General features: G+C 38.6%; 1 protein-coding gene across 8 annotated transcripts in view; it reads right to left on the minus strand.

Annotated features, from left to right (window-relative positions):
- Window positions 1–20652, minus strand: part of CBFA2T3 (CBFA2/RUNX1 partner transcriptional co-repressor 3) — a 62835-nt gene that overhangs the window by 14835 nt on the left and 27348 nt on the right. For 3 of the 8 annotated variants that reach the window (XM_053713454.1, XM_053716676.1, XM_053717438.1), the window contains exons 2-3: window positions 12985–13131; window positions 2075–2316 (exon numbers count right to left, since the gene is read on the minus strand). In XM_053713454.1, coding sequence (XP_053569429.1) covers window positions 2075–2316; window positions 12985–13105 — 363 coding nt within the window. In that variant the 5' untranslated portion in view covers window positions 13106–13131. The other 5 variants (XM_053714904.1, XM_053714183.1, XM_053716022.1 and 2 more) reach the window with 5 other exon arrangements.

Below are 20652 nucleotides of genomic sequence, written 5' to 3' on the forward strand. Positions count from 1 at the left end.
CGATCGGGTTGAATTGCTCTGTCCGCCTGCTCAGAGCAGGCGGACAGGGTTATGGAGCAGGGTTAGACCGCTGCTTCATAGCCTACGGAGCTTGTTAAATGGGCCCCATTGTGTTTGAATACTGGTGCACGGGCCCTCACAGGATATGTGCGTATGCTGCAGAAAAACAGGGGAAGTACATTGCAACAATGCTTCTATTTCACATTGAAATGCACCAATGCACATTTCAATTTGAACCTTTCTGTCCCTTTATGGATAAAACAAATTCAGAATATATACAATATATACTAATTAATAACTGTAACATGTCTGAATACTATTTCCAGCAGTAACAGACACCGAACACACACGTTTCAAAATTCAAATTTATTCCTTTACACTTTATTAAGCTAAAATCAACTTTTTATTGCAGCAATCAGCAACTGAAAATTCCTCTTCGCCTTCCCTAGATGGCTCTGCTACATATTTGCATAAACCCCCGTAGACTATATTAATTATAGTGAGAGTTTTGTTTCCAGAGAGATGAACTCCAATTCCTTATTAATCTATTGAAACAGTCTATCTACAATGTAGGTTTCATTACGCTTCAAGATAACTTTATGCATATCCCAAGTATTCCGACATAATAATATTCCATGAATGACTATAATTAATAAAGTAATCATTCTGTAAATACATTGTTGGTATATTATTTTTATTTTATCAAGTCATCCTTTCTTTCTTTACAGCTACACGTATTAATACCACAAAGCCTTCAATTTATGAAGACTTCATCATGTACATGCAAAAATAACCAATTAAACAATTAGAGCATTTTATTTTGGCATTAGAATGTCCTTTTAAAACACTGTAATTCTGTAAGTCATCCTTCTACCTGCTTAAAGGGACAGCAAACGCCTTGTAATTATTAAAGGGACAGTCTAGGCCAAAATAAACTTTCATGATTCAGATAGAGCATGTCATTTTAAACAATTTTTCAATTTACTTTTATCACCAATTTTGCTTTGTTCTCTTGGTATTCTTAGTTGAAAGCTTAACCTAAGAGGTTCATATGCTAATTTCTTAGACCTTGAAGGCCACCTCTTTTCAGAATGCATTTTAACAGTTTTTCACAACTAGAGGGTGTTAGTTCATGTATTTCATATAGATAACACTGTGCTCGTGCACGTTAAGTTATCTGGGAGCAGGCACTGATTGGCTAAACTGCAAGTCTGTCAAAAGAACTGAAATAAGGGGGTAGTCTGCAGAGGCTTAGATACAAGATAATCACAGAGGTTAAAAGTATATTAATATAACTGTGTTGGTTATGCAAAACTGGGGAATGGGTAATAAAGGGATTATCTATCTTTTAAAACAATAAAAATTCTGGTGTAGACTGTCCCTTTAATGCATGTTTGTTGTCTTGCTACAGAATAGCAACAAATTCAAATCCTGTTTGCTGCAATGCTTTTGTTTTTTTTTAATAGCCAAAAGCCACCCTCCGTTTGCTTTATTTGGAGGAACTAATCAGGGCTTGAGTCTTCAGACAACAAGGCTAGCCCCAGTCAAAATGTTAGTATAAAGTGCATTGTTTTGCAGTTTTTATCTGTTAAAGCCAATTAGGTAAATATATGTGGCAGAATTAGCCTTGAGAAGTCTGCAGTGTGCTTTATCATTTCAAAGAATTAGAAAAGCCACAATTTCAGAGCTAAATTATATGAAAAGGGAGCAAAATAATTAATAAAAGTATATTGCAAAGTTGTTTCACTATGCAATATATATTTTATATATATATTTTAAAATCTCAAGGTGTTTACTGTCCCTTTTAATTATCATTGAGCTCAGTCATGAGAATGACAGTTTATGAACTAGAATATCTTATCAGACAGTGTAATAAACTATACCATATCATGATAAGTTACATCTTTTCTCTGCACTGGTCTATTATTAAAAAAGTTTAGTCTTGATACAATTTTTTTTATAGTTAAACAATATTACTTTTGCTCTTTTAAATAATTATTTTATGTCAGATTGAAAGAGGTCAGGTGACATCTCTCTCTGTAATATCAATATCTCCGAAAATTTGAATACTCACCACCAGCCCCAAAACCAGTGTCCTCACTCGCTCGCCAATTTCAGGAGAAATATCACTACCAAACTGCTGCAGTGTAGTAAGGAAACGCTTCAGTTTGCTGAGCTGTCGGGCTCCGCAGGCTGGCGGAAGTTGTTGATTGGTTAGAGCTGCTGAAGACGAAGCTGAAGGACCATTGCTGAAACCATTGGGAGTGGAGGGGGCTCCATTGATAGCGGTAGGGGAGTGGCTGCTTCCGTTCATCACTGCATGGGAAAGAGACGAGAGGTAATTTAATATCTCAATTATTTACAATTTTGTGATATTTAAATATGAAAGTAACCTAATGAAGAAGTCTCAGTTTCTCCCTCCCATACATAGCTACACCATTAAATGTATATACAGCACAGGTACATCAAAGGCCGCAGCAGCACTGATGTCAGCCTTCCACTTGGCTAGTTTACCAGTGGAGTGCAATTTAGCCCTCCTGCTTGTGTGTTAACTATGCTAGAAGTAAGTTTTTTGCATGCGTCGGATAGCGCCCGTAAATTGAAAATAAACTTGCATGCAAAAAGCCGAACTTAGAAAATCGCGATTGTATTAAAGTATTCCCCCATAGAAGTAAATGGAGCAAGAACAGCGGGGGGGAGACTTAACATTATTGGAAAAGAGATTAAACTTCTTGCGCTATAAATCCAACAGCAAGGACCAGCACCACAGAAGGGAACTAGTATCCATCTGTGGGGGGGGGGGGGGGACTTAACACCCTGCTCGTGTACATAGCCTGTCGTGTTTTCTCAAGTGTATTAACCCAACATGAAAACATTAATATTTCACATTCCAATGTTCTTCACATAGAATATGTTCTATTTATTTATAAATACATATTTATATATATATATATATATGAAGGTATTTGGGTAAAATATATACTTTTATAAAACAAACTAAGTAGGGCAACTTTATGCTAGTATACACTCAGCTATGCTATGATCTAAATATCCTGTGAGCAGCTGCAGTGCTAGCCTCCTCCCTCACACATTGCTCTTTTCATATAGTTTATACTAAAGCACAGAATGGGTTGCATCTATTCCATGTTCTTTATCACACATTTTGGTGAACATCTGGCAAAAGTGCAAAATATTGTCCCATTCTGATGACATGTAACATGTATATGCTGCTTAAATGTCAACAAGTCTTGGACACTTGGGGGTCGATCCGATATAAATCGTCTCCCGCAAAAGCCGGCGACGCCAATATTTGCGCGGGTTTGGTATCACATATACGGCGTAACCTAGAAGTTACGCCCGTATATTTCTGCCGTCGCCCGCAGTTTTTTGGGCCATAGGCAGGTATACCAAACCTGCGCAGTTTGGTATCCAATATGCAGCGTAAGGACTTACGTGGCGAAAATGGAGAAAACTTACTCCATTTTCACCTCGCCACAAAAAGCAGCCGTAAGAAGCCTTACGCTGACTATTGGAGCCCCGTAACTCTCTAAACTAACTAGAAAAATTGGCTGATCGGAACAGCCAATAGAATGCGAGCTCAATCTGATTGGCTGATTGGATGAGCCAATCGGATTGAACTTGAATCTGATTGGCTGATTCAATCAGCCAATCAGATTTTTTTAACTTAATTCCGATTGGCTGATAGAATCCTATCAGCCAATCGGAATTCGGCGGACGCCATCTTGGATGACGTCATTTAAAGGTACCTCATTCCAAGTTCAGCAGTCGGCCGGGATGGATGCTCCGCGGCAGCGGAGCGAAGAAAGAAGATTGAAGATGCCGCCAAAAGAATGAAGACTTTGCTGCCGCTTGGAGGAAGACGTCGCCGGAGGAAGAATTCTTCTTTGCCGCTTGGAGGAAGACATCGCCCGGATCGGATCAGGAGTTCGGCCCGGTGTGGTGAAGACAAGGTAGGGAGATCTTCAGGGGGGTAGTGTTAGGCTTTTTTAAGGGGGGTTTGGGTGGGTTTAGAATAGGGGTATGTGGGTGGTGGGTTGTAATGGGGGGGGGGTATTGTATTTGTTGTATGCAAAAGAGCTGAATTCTTTGGGGCATGCCCCACAAAAGGCCCTTTTAAGGGCTGGTAAGGTAAAGAGCTTTGAAATTTGTTGAATTTAGAATAGGGCAGGGAATTTTTTTTATTTTGGGGGTTTATTATTTTATTAGGGTGCTTAGAATAGGTGTAATTAGCTTAAATATCTTGTAATCTTTTTTTTATTTTTTGTAATTTAGTGTTTGTTTTTTTTTGTAATTTAGTTTAGTTAATTTAATTGTATTTTTAGATAGATGTTTGTAATTTATTAAATTTATTGATAGTGTAGGTGTATTTATAACTTAGGTTAGGATTTATTTTACAGGTAATTGGGTAATTATTTTAACTAGGTAGATATTAAATAGTTAATAACTATTTAATATCTATTATACCTAGTTAAAATAATTAACAATTTACCTGTAAAATAAATATTAACCCTAACATAGCTACAATGTAATTATTAATTATATTGTAGCTATCTTAGGGTTTATTTTATAGGTAAGTATTTAGATTTAAATAGGAATATTTTAGTTTATAAATGAATTAGATTAATTTAATATAAATTTAGTTAGGGTTAGATAGAGTTAATATAGTTAATATAAATACTATAGTAACTATATTAACTATATTAACCCTAATATAATTAGGGTTAATATAGTTAATATATATAATGTAATACCTATATTAACTATAATATACTTAGGGTTAATATAGATAATATAGCTGGCGGCGGGGTAGGTAGATTAAATTAGGGGTTAATAATTTTAATAGAGATGGCGGCGGTGTAAGGGGCTTACATTAGGGGTTAATAATTTTAATATAGATGGTGGCGGTGTTAGGGGCTCACTTTAGGGGGTTATAGATATAATATAGCTGGCGGCGGGGTACGGGAGCGGCGGTTTAGGGGTTAATAACTTTATTAGGTTGCGGCGGGGTAAAGGAGCGGCGGTTTAGGGGTTAATAGCTTTTTTATTGTTAGGCTAGTGAGGGGGGATAGCGGATAGAGGGTTAGACAGTGCGGGCTATGTTAGGGAGGCGTGTTAGACAGTGCGGGCTATGTTAGGGAGGCGTGTTAGACAGTGCGGGTGTTTTAAACTTTAGTCAGGTTTTATAGGCGCCGGCAGTTTCTAACGTGCCGCAAGTCACTGGCAACGCCAGAAATTTGTACTTACGCAGATTTCTGGACATCGCTGGTTTGTGAGACTTACGGCACGTTAGCATCTGACGGCGACTTATATGGGATGGCTCGAGTTGCGAGCTGAAACTGCGGGCGACGCCGGTTCCCTCGCTTGCGCCGCAAACTGCGATCGATATCGGATCGCGCCCTTGGAGGGTGATATTCCCGGTATATTGTTTATTACATATTTTATCATAGTGTGTAGTTGAATTACGGCAGCGACTGTACAAAAAATTATTACGACTTGACCAATCACTCTGATCACAAATTATAATGCATGTGATGACAAATTATATAATAGTTACTTTTACAGTGCTTATGAACAGCAGGACTCGTGCACACAGCCAACGGCATAATTAGAACCTGCTGGGCTCAAAGCAAAATGTGACACAGAGCCACTTCTTCCAATGTTTTTACATAATAGAATATATTCCTAAAAAAAACACGTGCGTGTGTGTGTGTGTGTATATATATATATATCCCATATGTATCTATAATTAGGTATTTATAACTACATAAATATAAATATGTAATTAAAGAGACAGCACAATGGATGAACACAGATTAAAGCTTGCCCACTTTAGCAATGGGATGTATACATACTCTGCATGCAAAATCTACCATCACTTTACTATGTCATTTAGATATAATTGTGTGTATAACTAACTGGGGTGGGGAGAATAAAAATGCCAGAATTTAAAGAGACATAAAGTGCAATAGTAAAAGGTGCTAATACATTAGAGCATTATACATTGGTACACTTGTATTTCTTTAACTATGTGCTTAACATTTGCAAAGGGATTAAAAGCATAGTTAAAACCCCTTGTAGAGAGGCAATACACTTCCACTTCTAAGTTGGGCAGTGTTTGGTGGCTATTCACATATGCTCTCCTAATTGGCTCATGGGGTGTGTCCAGCTGTCCTTGGCAGGAGTTAAACACACAGGGGTTGTTACATAGCAGTTAGTTAACTCCTAGATTAACCAGTGGGATTCAGGCTAATGCGTGTGCACTGAGCAATCAAGGAGGTTTGTCGCACTGATTTAGCCCCCTGTTTGACATGAATGATCAGAGCAATAAATGGGTACATTACCCCTGCAATTTTTATTCTAGCAATCAATGGGTTAAAAAGATATAGCACTCAAGACTCATTTACATTTCAGCTTTGAATTACAGAAACCGTTTTGCAGTACATTTTTATTAGCAAAAATGCTTCTAGTAAAAGTTCTGTTTCAGTGAGCGCTTTTACTGTGTATATATTCCCCGTGCACCTGCACAAAAGCTAGGTCTGCTCAGACAGCTTGTGTTGTGTTGGCAATGATTCAGTTTGCATCAAATACATGCTAGTCCTGGCTCTCTGAGCTGTCACCGTGGTATCATGCAGGTGTACAAGGTATATGTTCTTCTGCTCTATACCGGATAGAAACTATCACTGAGACAATGACAACTTTTACTAGAAGCATTTTCGATAACAGATGTGTATTGCAATAGTTTGTCTATTTAAAATGTACATTAATTTGTGTGCAATTTTACAACTTAATTCTTTTTAAATCACTACTCTCTGTTTGTCTATAGTACTAATTTAAACCCTTTTTCATATATAAGTGAAAATGAAAAAGGATATTAAAGCAATTTGTTTTATTTGTTGCATCTAAAAAAAGTGTGTTTTAAACTACAAAACTGTGTTTCTTTGTTGTTTTTTTTCAATGAATGTTCCTGTACGGAAAACAAAACATTCTTTTTTTTGTATTTATGCTTATGTGGCACATCACTGTTCACAAATAGGGCTGTGGGTAGGGATGGGCGAATGTGTTTATATTCAAATTTGAACGTTAGAACAAATTTATTGTAGAAATTTGATTTACATAATAGAATGTTGATAAGGCTGAATATTCTTAAAAATTCTATAATCAAATGCTATTTACAGCTTTCGAATGTCACTTTCAAATTCAAATGTTTATAATTAGATCAAATGTCCACATTTTGATATTTCAAATGTAACATTCGATTTAATAAATACTATTCAGCTCAATAGTTCATGTGGTAGGGAATTTAGTAAATTGATACATAATAAATACCAATATATCAATTTGAATGTTTCTATTTCGAATATTGCATATTTAGAATATTACATTTAAAGAAAGCATTAGAATTACTATTACATTAAACGAATTTTACAATGTTGTACAAAGATTCGAAATTCCAAACGAACAAACGAATGTGTTTCATTTTTCGAATGTTGCAAAACATTTGCCCATCCCTAGCTGTGGGGAGTATTACTTATCAGTCCATTTGGTTCTTTGTCACTAATCGGTACTATAAACGTTCTGACTGAAAAGCTTTAACTTTTATCGTACTTGATAGACATTTTTAAAGCTTAATGTCTCTTTAAATCTGTGTATGTATATATATGTGCGTGTGTGTGTATGCACACATACAGACATGCATTTGCATATACACATACAAACAAATAATTTTGTGTGTGTATATGTGTGTATATATATATATATATATGCACAGACACATATATTCATATATACATTACAAAGGCATATATACATATACATGCACACACACATATTCATATATACATACACACAAATATATACATATATTAGGCATACAAACACACAACTCATACATACACACACACACACACACACACAAAGACATACATTTATATACGCACACACACTCTTTTAGGCTAAATATAGTAGCACACAGAGACCATACCAGCCTTGCTTGTTCTCTCATGTGCGGTGTCTGTTCAATTTTCCTCACACGCTCAGTGGGCGTGCCAGCCTATCTCACAGTGAGCAGTTATGCCTGTCTTCCTGTGTTACAATCACAGAGTTACAAAGCCAGGGTCTCATAAAGAATACAAACTTCTCTAAATGAATCTCTGCACCATGTGTATTTTGCCAGACACCACCCCAGCCCTGACTCACCTTTTTTTAAAATATTTTATTTTTTAGATGGTTTAAACTTCTCACAGTGGAACAGTCTGCATTCTGAATACTCACACACACTGGCACCAAGTGCTGGCCGAGGGGCGGCCCAGGAAAAGAGGAGCCCAAAATAACCACATGCCCACAACTGACAGGTGGGATCCTAAACTGACACTGTTTGTCTGCTCTGTTTTTGTGTATGTGCTGCGTGTATGTGAATGAGCTATGTAGCTTACTTACCATATGAAGAGTTGTCTACATGCAGTTATATATTGGTGTGCTTTTTATGTGTCCTGATTATCATATTGCCAATACAATGCAATAGACGAGCACATTAATGAATGCAGACACTGTAATACACATGGATTACAGACACAATAAATCACATGTTAGGGACACAGATTATAAACACACAAGTACACACACGCATCTGTTCCTCCTCAGCTTAAAGAAAAACCCATCAGATCAGAGGCTTCCACAACCCAACATCTAATTAGAGAACATCTGGTTGAAAGCAGCAATACACATAGAGACAAAGCCGAGAATAAGAGACATGAGATAATTTCCTTCCAAAACCACTGATTAAAAAAAAAAAAAAAAATCACTGAGAGGTTATCATCCAAACCTTCAACCGCCTCCATCCACATCCGTTACCAGGCCCTTAAAATTTATAGTGACTTAACTAGCTAATCTAATAAAGTCCCCTCACATCACCAACCTAAATAAACCTAATTGTACCACATCATCCATAGAGCTCACCCACAAATTCCAACTAAGAGATAACCATAATGAGAACCCTTTATTTCAAACCTACAAACTAAAATTGGGGGACATGGCCATCAAAACATTGAAACATCCACCTTCATCAGCTGTGGTACCATCCTACATAACCAGGAGAATAATCCAGCACCAAAAATCTTTATTCCATATTCCCATAGTAAAAACTTCAAAAAACACAATGTTGTAGTAGTAGATGTGGTCTAACGTCGTCCTGCCCATAATCCTAGATTTAACTACCATACCCAGTTAACTTCTTACACAAAACAATAAAAACAGATGACTGTATAAGGCAATGCTCTACACTTAGGTTTAAAGGCAAGGTAAACTTGTGTGCACTTGTTAACTATTTCTTAAATATCATTCAAAATTAGCATAAGTTTCATTCATCATTTTCAATCTATCTCTATCTATACCCGCAATTCTTATTTTTAAAACTTCATACAGCAACGATTCCTCGGCCGCCCGACTTTACTATAAAAATGATTGACACTTCTCTAACACTGTGTCCTCCAATCAACGCTTTCTCCACATGGTGGTGAACACAGCATATCCTACGTCATAGGAGCGCAGAGCGCATGTGTCCGACCGTAATCCTCTACACTATTCACAGTGCTCGTTCATGAGTTGCGCATGCTCCTTGAAACTTACAGTGTACTGCATCAAACAGCTGCGCAGAGATTGTCTGTCTGATACATTGAATACAATGTATCTTATGAAAGTTGCGCATGCGCATAATTTTTTTTATCCGTGAACGCGCAAAATGCCGACGTCAATAGCGGGTGGGTTGGGTCTCTACGATGAGACAAAGAAAAGCGGAAGTAGAAGTGGGGAGGTGTTTTAGAAGAAACGGTAGGGATAAAATAATTTATTATTCATCAAAATACGTTTTGCAAAGTTTATAAAAAGTTAGCAACTGCATTTCAGTGTTAAATAGCACACTATAGGTGTTTTCAAATGTACCTAACGTTACCTTTACTTTAAAGTAAAATGTAACTACTTATTTATACAAATTGTTTTATACACATATAAACAATTCAATTAACTCAAACATTACATATTTAATCAATATTTCCCTCACAACCCTGCCAAATTAGGAAATTGCTATCCACATCTACTATAACACACATCTACATTGACGGAAATATTTATTCACACTTCTTGTGTCCATCAAAAGTGTACTATGTGATGTTTACTTTCATCCACTAAAAGATACTCCCACCCCTCTTAAAGGGATACTGAACCCAATTTTTTTTCTGTTGTGATTCAGATAGAGCATGCAATTTTAAGCAACTCACTAATTTACTCCAATTAAATGTAGCCATCAATCCGTAAGCTCTACCCAGGGTGCTGAACCAAAAATGGGCCAGCTCATATTCTTACATTCCTGCTTTTTCAAATAAAGATACCAAGAGGACGAAGAAAATTTGATAATAGGAGTAAATTAGAAAGTTGCTTAAAATTACATGCTCTATCTGAATCCGACTTACACATATCCAGTTATCCATATATAATATCATACCCATTCATAACCTACAATGTACACTTTATAAATATCCACTAAAAGGTTTGTACCCCAAACCTACTAAAAACATTTGATCCACATCCACGAACATAAGCCCATCAAATCACTCGTACACCAACACCATCCAACATATACCCATAGAAGATATAATAACACCCGCGCTTAATAAGTAAAAAAAAAAATTTAATCAATTTAAAGTCGGTTAGATTAAAGGGACACTGAACCCAAATTTTTTCTTTTGTGATTCATATAGGGCATGCAATTTTAAGCAACTTTCTAATTTACTCCTATTATCAATTTTTCTTCGTTCTCTTGCTTTCTTTATTTGAAAAAGAAGACATATAAGCTAAGGAGCCAGCCAATTTGTGGTTCAGACCATGGACAGCACTTGTTTATTGGTGCTGTCCAATCAGCAAGGACAACCCAGGTTGTTCATCAAAAATGGGCTGGCATCTAAACTTAAATTCTTGCTTTTCAAATAAAGATACCAAGAGAGTAAAGAAAATTTGACAATAGGAGTAAATTAGAAAGATGCTTAAAATTGCATGCTCTATCTGAATCATGAAAGAAAAAATTTGGGTACAGTGTCCCTTTAATGTAGAGATTAAATATCTACTGGAGCTAATCAACTATCAGAGGCCTTTACTCTCCAAAATACAACATTGATCCTGCAGATCAGGAAAGCTATGTTGTGTGATTTTGGGAAATGAATGCATGGTCCTTCCCATTAGATCAGCAACTATTTTGCTACTTTTTGAGTTCTTTATAAAGCTGACATCTCAAGTGCTTTGGCATTGAACATTTTTACACTGTTTGAGCTGGAGCTATCTATCTATTTATCTATAGATCCAGCTATCTATCTGTCCATCTAAAATGCACCTAATATTGTGTTTTATTTTTTTAAATGAATTCCATAGTGGTACTATTAGGACATGTGTATTTATATAATGAGAAACAACTATCAAAGATTATGGAGATTTCTTAAGACATTTTTTGTAGAAAAATTCAGTGATGAACTTTTCATTCTCAGCACAACACCCCAATTAGATCAAAAGATAAAAGTGCTAATATGCAGCTAATCACATTTAGTCATATCTTACTACATCATACATGCTACTCTTTCATCATACTAGATATACTACTTTAGTCACAAATGCCAAGAAAAACAGCCACCACATCCACAGAAATGGTTTGATTCATCTTAGTTCATACTACAATTAAAACAATGTCTATGAAAACTACTACTTCTATTTAAAGGGCCATGATACCCAAATGTTGTAACACTTGAAAGTGATGCAGCATAGCTGTAAAAAGCTGACTAGAAAATATCACCTGAACATCTCTATGTAAAAAAGGAAAATATTTTACCTCAAAATGTCCTAAGTATTCAAACCCCATTGCAAAGGACTTTAAGCAGCAAATCAGTACGTCTGTCCTGGGACAGGCAAGGGAGTGAGCTTTGTGCATGTTATTTCCCTATTCAGTTTAAGGACGTTTATTATGAAATCTCAGGAGAGTTAAGTGAAATCTCATGAAATTACAGTAAAAGAGTGCATGACCTCAGCACTGCTGATGCTGATTGGCTGGTGTTCATTTCTTTATTTTTTTATTATTTTTTTTAACTGCAGCTGGACAGCAGCTGAAGTATAACTTTTTACACAGAACTTACTCTGCTGAGTTGATTTAATTGTGAGGTAAAATATCTTCCTTTTTTACATAGAGATGCTCAGGTGATATTTTCCTGTCAGCTTTTTACAATTATACTGCATCAGTTTCAAGTGATTTAGCATTTGAGTATTATGTCCCTTTAATAACACTTTTATTCATATAGAAAGAAACTCTCTCTCTAAAGGCCTGGAGCGAAATCACACAAAAGCTTTGGGAGTTTTTAGACCTTGAGGCCTATTTATGAAATGTCTGTCGGACCTGATCCGACAGTGCGGATCATGTCCGACAGACATCGCTGAATGCGGAGAGCAATACGCTCTCTGTATTCAGCATTGCACAGCAGCTCACAAGAGCTGCTGGTTCAACGCCACCCCCTGCAGACTCACGGCCAATCGACCGCCAGCAGGGGGGTTTCAATCAACCCAATCGTACTCGATTGGGTTGAATTCCAGCGATTCCTGTCTGCCTCATCAGAGCAGGCGGACAGGGTTATGGAGCAGCGGTCTTTAGACCGCTGCTTCATAACTGGTGTTTCTGGCGAGCCTGAAGGATAGATAGGCCCTAATATATTGAAATGTGTGCGTCTCTGTTTCATATGAAGAACATTACATATCAACAGAAACATCTCTCAAGATAAAATTTGTGTTTCTAAGTTATTTTGTTAAGGGTCTCTCCGTCCTAACGAGACTTCTAAGATAATCTCACCTAAGCGGAGAGCTTTAGATTAGATCTGGCCCTGAGAGAGAACCCATAATGCCAAAATATGCCCCCCTCCCCCTATAAATTTGGCTCCTCACTTGTGCTTGGTGTGAATGAGGAGCTGCGGTTAGCCCCTTGGCTCAGTGCGGGTGATGGAGGGGGCATACTGGGTGGGCTGGTCCGAGTCTGGTTCTTCACATCAGCAGGTGAGTCTGGCATTGTAACTGCAATATTCTACACACCGCCTGCAGAGAATGAGAGAGATAAAGTAATTATGTAGAAACAGATTTAGGGACTCTACACATTTTATTAATTTTCAATAAGTTTTGCTAAAGCTAATACTAGAAAATGCCTACCAGCAGAGGCCAAATCTGTTAGAGGGTGTTGCTTCATGGTTAAAGGAACTCTATGAATTTCTAATTTGTAAGACTTTGCTTACTAAATAAAGAAAAATAAAAAAGTATAATATGACAGGTCATAAAGAGGCCAAACGGGATGGCATGATTACCCTTCAGGTGGAGAATAGTCAAGGGAAAGGCGCTACAGAAGTGGAGAGAGAGAAACAGCAGCTAAAGCCATCCTCAAACACCTGCTGCCAGGATCAGCTGCAGTCCCATGCCCCCCCTCCCCATCCTACTCTGCTATTATTAACCCTTCCATGGCTGGACACCCACAGAGAGTTCCTTAGCAGTTTTTTTTTTTGCCAGGGATTTAGTCTGGAGGGTTCACTCTAGTTTGAAAGCTGAGGACAGGTGTGTGGCAGCTGCTAGAATCTGTCCCGGGCTTCTGTGTAACCCAGGCCAAGACCAAAGAAGGAAACACAGGACAAGGGATAGGGGGCGTGAAGTCTAATGCAAGAGGGGGCTGCACTGTATTAACAATTTCTTTACCACAGAAGCACAACAATAATAATCCCTAACAAAGAATTATAGCAGCATTAATAATGTTGTTTTTCTTTTGCTTGTCTAATGCAATATCATTTCCACCACAATTATAAAAGCCTCCCACTCCCGAGATCATGAGTTCCAAGTCATGTTTCCTCATCCTGCAGGTGATCTCAGTCAGTAGATAAGGCAGCTATTGTATAAAACTTTCTCACAACTTTTTCTTTTTTTTTTTTAAGAAAAACAAAACAAAAAAAAATGTGCTTGACAGGTCATGGAAAAGTCCAGAGCTCCCACCACAGGCTCCAGCCCAGGAACTCTCCTCCTTAATTTAGATTATTTTTATTTGCTTGCTAATGGGCTACAGCTGGAACCTTGTGTGAATCTGACATCTGGATTCCATCAGCCTGAGAAGCCAGAACAGAAAAGGCTGTAACTCTGTGCAAAGGTGCCACATGTATGTGTACATGTGTGTATGTATTTTTTTATGAATGATGTATGTATATATGTATTTATATGAAGCATGTGTAATGTGTGAGTTTATGTGTTATGTATGTTTGTGTGTATGACATGTGTAATGTGTGAATATATATATATACTGTATATATATATATATATATATATATATATTTGTGATGTGTGTGTGTGTGTATTTATATGAAGCATGTGTAATGTGTGAGTTTGTGTGTTATGTATGTTTGTGTGTATGACATGTGTAATGTGTGAATATATATATATGTATATTTGTGATGTGTGTGTATGTGTTTATATGATGTGACTTCCTTTAGCGCTCTATCCCTTTCTATCTTCTGTGTTTATATGATGTACGTGTGATGTGTTTTTGTTTATGAGTGTGCATGTTGCATATTATGTATGTGAGTGTGTTTATAATGTGTGTGTATATATAAATAGGTGTATATACTGTGTGTATATATATATATATGTGTGTGTGTGTATGTATATACATTATGTATGTGCATGCATATATATATATATATATATATGTGTGTGTATCACTATATAGGGCTCAAAATTTCCACTCACCCACTAGCCATTGGCGAGTAAAAATCTCACTGTGGCGAGTAGTGATAGTGTGTGAATGTTAAATCAGCATCTATACATTACCAAATGGACAGCAAATGTGTGTATATATGTGCATTCTGTATAGATGTGTGTATATTTGTGTGCTTATGTGTATTCTGTATATGTGTACATGTGGGTATGCTGTATATCTCTGTATGTGTTTCTATGAATTCTGCATATGTATAAGTGTGTGTTTATGTGAGTGTGTCTCATGTGCAAGCTAGTGTATGTCTAAGAGTTACTAGTTTTGGACATATAGTTAATTACGGGGCTTTTTTTGTGGGGGTACTCACCGGTACTGAGTACCCCCACCTCTGCCAACTCATAACATGTATTATTTGTAAATATCATGTAAAAACTCTATTTTTCACAAGAGGGGCTGCAAAATACAATAAACATTGCAAATAATTTAGTCCCTTTGCTTTTCTTAAAGTTACTGAGCAGAAAATATTAATCCATTATCAGTAAGTACCGGCACCTTTTTATTTGAGTCCTTACAAAATTAAATGTATTTTAATCTCAATCACCCTTGATGACATAAATAAATACATACATAAAGAAAAAAATATACAACAAAAAACCTGCATGTTGTATGTGTGGTGTTACAGACCATATCAAGGAGGAACTTTGTACCAGGATGGGAGGGGTCCTGCATGCAGATTTAACCTACAAGCCTGGTCAGCTTCACAATAAAACCACACTTTGTTTGCTTCTGTGATTATTATTTTTTCTTACATAGGGAAAGAATAACACACAGGCAAAGTATTGTTTGCGCTACAAGGACCTCCAGGGTCACGTACCACAACATTCTTGTCCTGAAAGAAAACTATTAAGCACAGATTTGAAAAACATGAATCAAAGTAAACCGAGAACAAGACTAAAAGTGACAGAAAAAATATAGCAAACAAATTTTGTCACAGGAAGAAACAGAGGAAGTGAGAGCGTGGGAAATGCAGATATAGGAGGAACAAACAATATTATAAGAGCAGACAAAGGGTTAAAAGATTTCCCCGGCCCTGTCTCTGCTCTTTAAATGGCTGGAAATGGAGAACAGATGTTGGGAGGCTGATCCCAACCAGAGCTGCTCCTAAATAAAGTAAAGTATTCCTGAAATTCAGGGCCGAGCCCCTGGCCAACAACAACTCCAGATAAGACCCTGAGACACAGGGCTCCATCTGGTCTGTGTTATGGAAACACTCAGTGCAGCTGGGAGCCAGAGACTCTCTGAGGCTGTGCATGTGTAGTGAAGGAGTCTCCAGCTACCAGGGCAGACAAGCAGAGAGTTATAGCCCCATCCTAATACTGAGATGTGCAGAGCGTTATAGCCCCATCCTAATACTGAGATGTGCAGAGCAATATAGCCCCATCCTAATACTGAGATGTGCAGAGCAATATAGCCCCATCCTAATACTGAGATGTGCAGAGCAATATAGCCCCATCCTAATACTGAGATGTGCAGAGCATTATAGCCCCATCCTAATACTGAGATGTGCAGAGCAATATAGCCCCATCCTAATACTGAGATGTGCAGAGCAATATAGCCCCATCCTAATACTGAGATGTGCAGAGCAATATAGCCCCATCCTAATACTGAGATGTGCAAAGCATTATAGCCCCATCCTAATACTGAGATGTGCAGAGCAATATAGCCCCATCCTAATACTGAGATGTGCAGAGCAATATAGCCCCATCCTAATACTGAGATGTGCAGAGCAATATAGCCCCATCCTAATACTGAGATGTGCAGAGCGTTATAGCCCCATCCTAATACTGAGATGTGCAGAGCATTATAGCCCCATCCTAACACTGAGATGTGCAGAGCATTATAGCCCCATCCTAATACTGAGATGTGCAGAGCATTATAGCCCCATCCTAATACTGAGATGTGCAGAGCATTATAGCCCCATTCTAATACTGAGATGTGCAGAGCATTATAGCCCCATCCTAATACTGAGATGTGCAGAGCATTATAGCCCCATCCTATTACTGAGATGTGCAGAGAGTTATAGCCCCATCCTAATACTGAGATGTGCAGAGCAATATAGCCCCATCCTAATACTGAGATGTGCAGAGCATTATAGCCCCATCCTAATACTGAGATGTGCAGAGCAATATAGCCCCATCCTAATACTGAGATGTGCAGAGCGTTATAGCCCCATCCTAATACTGAGATGTGCAGAGCGTTATAGCCGCATCCTAATACTGAGATGTGCAGAGCATTATAGCCCCATCCTAATACTGAGATGTGCAGAGCATTATAGCCCCATCCTAATACTGAGATGTGCAGAGCATTATAGCCCCATCCTAATACTGAGATGTGCAGAGCATTATAGCCCCATCCTAATACTGAGATGTGCAGAGCATTATAGCCCCATCCTAATACTGAGATGTGCAGAGTAATATAGCCCCATCCTAATACTGAGATGTGCAGAGTAATATAGCCCCATCCTAATACTGAGATGTGCAGAGTAATATAGCCCCATCCTAATACTGAGATGTGCAGAGTAATATAGCCCCATCCTAATACTGAGATGTGCAGAGTGTTATAGCCCCATCCTAATACTGAGATGTGCAGAGCATTATAGCCCCATCCTAATACTGAGATGTGCAGAGCATTATAGCCCCATCCTAATACTGAGATGTGCAGAGCATTATAGCCCCATCCTAATACTGAGATGTGCAAAGCATTATAGCCCCATCCTAATACTGAGATGTGCAGAGTAATATAGCCCCATCCTAATACTGAGATGTGCAGAGTGATATAGCCCCATCCTAATACTGAGATGTGCAGAGCATTATAGCCCCATCCTAATACTGAGATGTGCAGAGCATTATAGCCCCATCCTAATACTGAGATGTGCAGAGCATTATAGCCCCATCCTAATACTGAGATGTGCAGATCATTATAGCCCCATCCTAATACTGAGATGTGCAGAGCATTATAGCCCCATCCTAATACTGAGATGTGCAGAGCATTATAGCCCCATCCTAATACTGAGATGTGCAGAGCATTATAGCCCCATCCTAATACTGAGATGTGCAGAGCATTATACTGAGATGTGCAGAGCGTTATAGCCCCATCCTAATACTGAGATGTGCAGAGCATTATAGCCCCATCCTAATACTGAGATGTGCAGAGCAATATAGCCCCATCCTAATACTGAGATGTGCCGAGCGTTATAGCCCCATCCTAATACTGAGATGTGCAGAGCATTATAGCCCCATCCTAATACTGAGATGTGCAGAGCGTTATAGCCCCATCCTAATACTGAGATGTGCAGAGCAATATAGCCCCATCCTAATACTGAGATGTGCAGAGCGTTATAGCCCCATCCTAATACTGAGATGTGCAGAGCATTATAGCCCCATCCTAATACTGAGATGTGCAGAGCGTTATAGCCCCATCCTAATACTGAGATGTGCAGAGCATTATAGCCCCATCCTAATACCGAGATGTGCAGAGCGTTATAGCCCCATCCTAATACTGAGATGTGCAGAGCGTTATAGCCCCATCCTAATACTGAGATGTGCAGAGAGTTATAGCCCCATCCTAATACTGAGATGTGCAGAGCATTATAGCCCCATCCTAATACTGAGATGTGCAGAGCATTATAGCCCCATCCTAATACTGAGATGTGCAGAGCATTATAGCCCCATCCTAATACTGAGATGTGCAGATCATTATAGCCCCATCCTAATACTGAGATGTGCAGAGCATTATAGCCCCATCCTAATACTGAGATGTGCAGAGCGTTATAGCCCCATCCTAATACTGAGATGTGCAGAGTAATATAGCCCCATCCTAATACTGAGATGTGCAGAGTAATATAGCCCCATCCTAATACTGAGATGTGCAGAGAGTTATAGCCCCATCCTAATACTGAGATGTGCAGATCATTATAGCCCCATCCTAATACTGAGATGTGCAGAGCATTATAGCCCCATCCTAATACTGAGATGTGCAGAGCGTTATAGCCCCATCCTAATACTGAGATGTGCAGAGTAATATAGCCCCATCCTAATACTGAGATGTGCAGAGCATTATAGCCCCATCCTAATACTGAGATGTGCAGAGCATTATAGCCCCATCCTAATACTGAGATGTGCAGAGCGTTATAGCCCCATCCTAATACTGAGATGTGCAGATCATTATAGCCCCATCCTAATACTGAGATGTGCAGAGCGTTATAGCCCCATCCTAATACTGAGATGTGCAGAGCATTATAGCCCCATCCTAATACTGAGATGTGCAGAGCGTTATAGCCCCATCCTAATACTGAGATGTGCAGAGCGTTATAGCCCCATCCTAATACTGAGATGTGCAGAGAGTTATACCCCATCCTTATACTGAGATGTGCAGAGCGTTATAGTCCCATCCTAATACTGAGATGTGCAGAGCGTTATAGCCCCATCCTAATACTGAGATGTGCAGAGCGTTATAGCCCCATCCTAATACTGAGATGTGCAGAGAGTTATACCCCATCCTTATACTGAGATGTGCAGAGCGTTATAGTCCCATCCTAATACTGAGATGTGCAGAGCATTATAGCCCCATCCTAATACTGAGATGTGCAGAGCATTATAGCCCCATCCTAATACTGAGATGTGCAGAGCATTATAGCCCCATCCTAATACTGAGATGTGCAGAGCGTTATAGCCCCATCCTAATACTGAGATGTGCAGAGAGTTATAGCCCCATCTCAATACTGAGATGTGCAGAGTGTTATAGTCCCATCCTAATACTGAGATGTGCAGAGAGTTATACCCCATCCTAATACTGAGATGTGCAGAGCGTTATAGCCCCATCTCAATACTGAGATGTGCAGAGCGTTATAGCCCCATTCCAAAACTGAGATGTAGAGAGAGTTATACCCCATCCTAATACTGAGATGTGCAGAGCGTTATAACCCCATCCTAATACTGAGATGTGCAGAGCGTTATAGCCCCATGCCAATACTGAGATGTGCAGAGCATTATAACCCCTTATTAATACTGATATGTGCAGAGCTTTATAGCCCTATCCTAATACTGAGATGTGCAGAGCATTATAACCCCTTATTAATACTGATATGTGCAGAGCTTTATAGCCCTATCCTAATACTGAGATGTGCAGAGCATTATAACCCCATCCTAATACTGAGATGTGCAGAGCATTATACTGAGATGTGCAGAGCATTATAACCCCTTATTAATACTGATATGTGCAGAGCTTTATAGCCCTATCCTAATACTGAGATGTGCAGAGCATTATAACCCCATCCTAATACTGAGATGTGCAGAGCATTATACTGAGATGTGCAGAGCATTATAACCCCTTATTAATACTGATATATGCAGAGCTTTATAGCCCCATCCTAATACTGAGATGTGGAGAGCATTATAGCCCCATCCTAATACTGAGATGTGCAGAGCATTATAGCCCCATCCTAATACTGAGATGTGCAGAGTAATATAGCCCCATCCTAATACTGAGATGTGCAGAGTAATATAGCCCTATCCTAATACTGAGATGTGCAGAGTAATATAGCCCCATCCTAATACTGAGATGTGCAGAGTAATATAGCCCCATCCTAATACTGAGATGTGCAGAGTAATATAGCCCTATCCTAATACTGAGATGTGCAGAGTAATATAGCCCCATCCTAATACTGAGATGTGCAGAGTAATATAGCCCCATCCTAATACTGAGATGTGCAGAGTGTTATAGCCCCATCCTAATACTGAGATGTGCAGAGCATTATAGCCCCATCCTAATACTGAGATGTGCAGAGCATTATAGCCCCATCCTAATACTGAGAT

This window comes from Bombina bombina, chromosome 1, assembly GCF_027579735.1.
Source record: "Bombina bombina isolate aBomBom1 chromosome 1, aBomBom1.pri, whole genome shotgun sequence".
Lineage (NCBI taxonomy): Eukaryota > Metazoa > Chordata > Amphibia > Anura > Bombinatoridae > Bombina > Bombina bombina.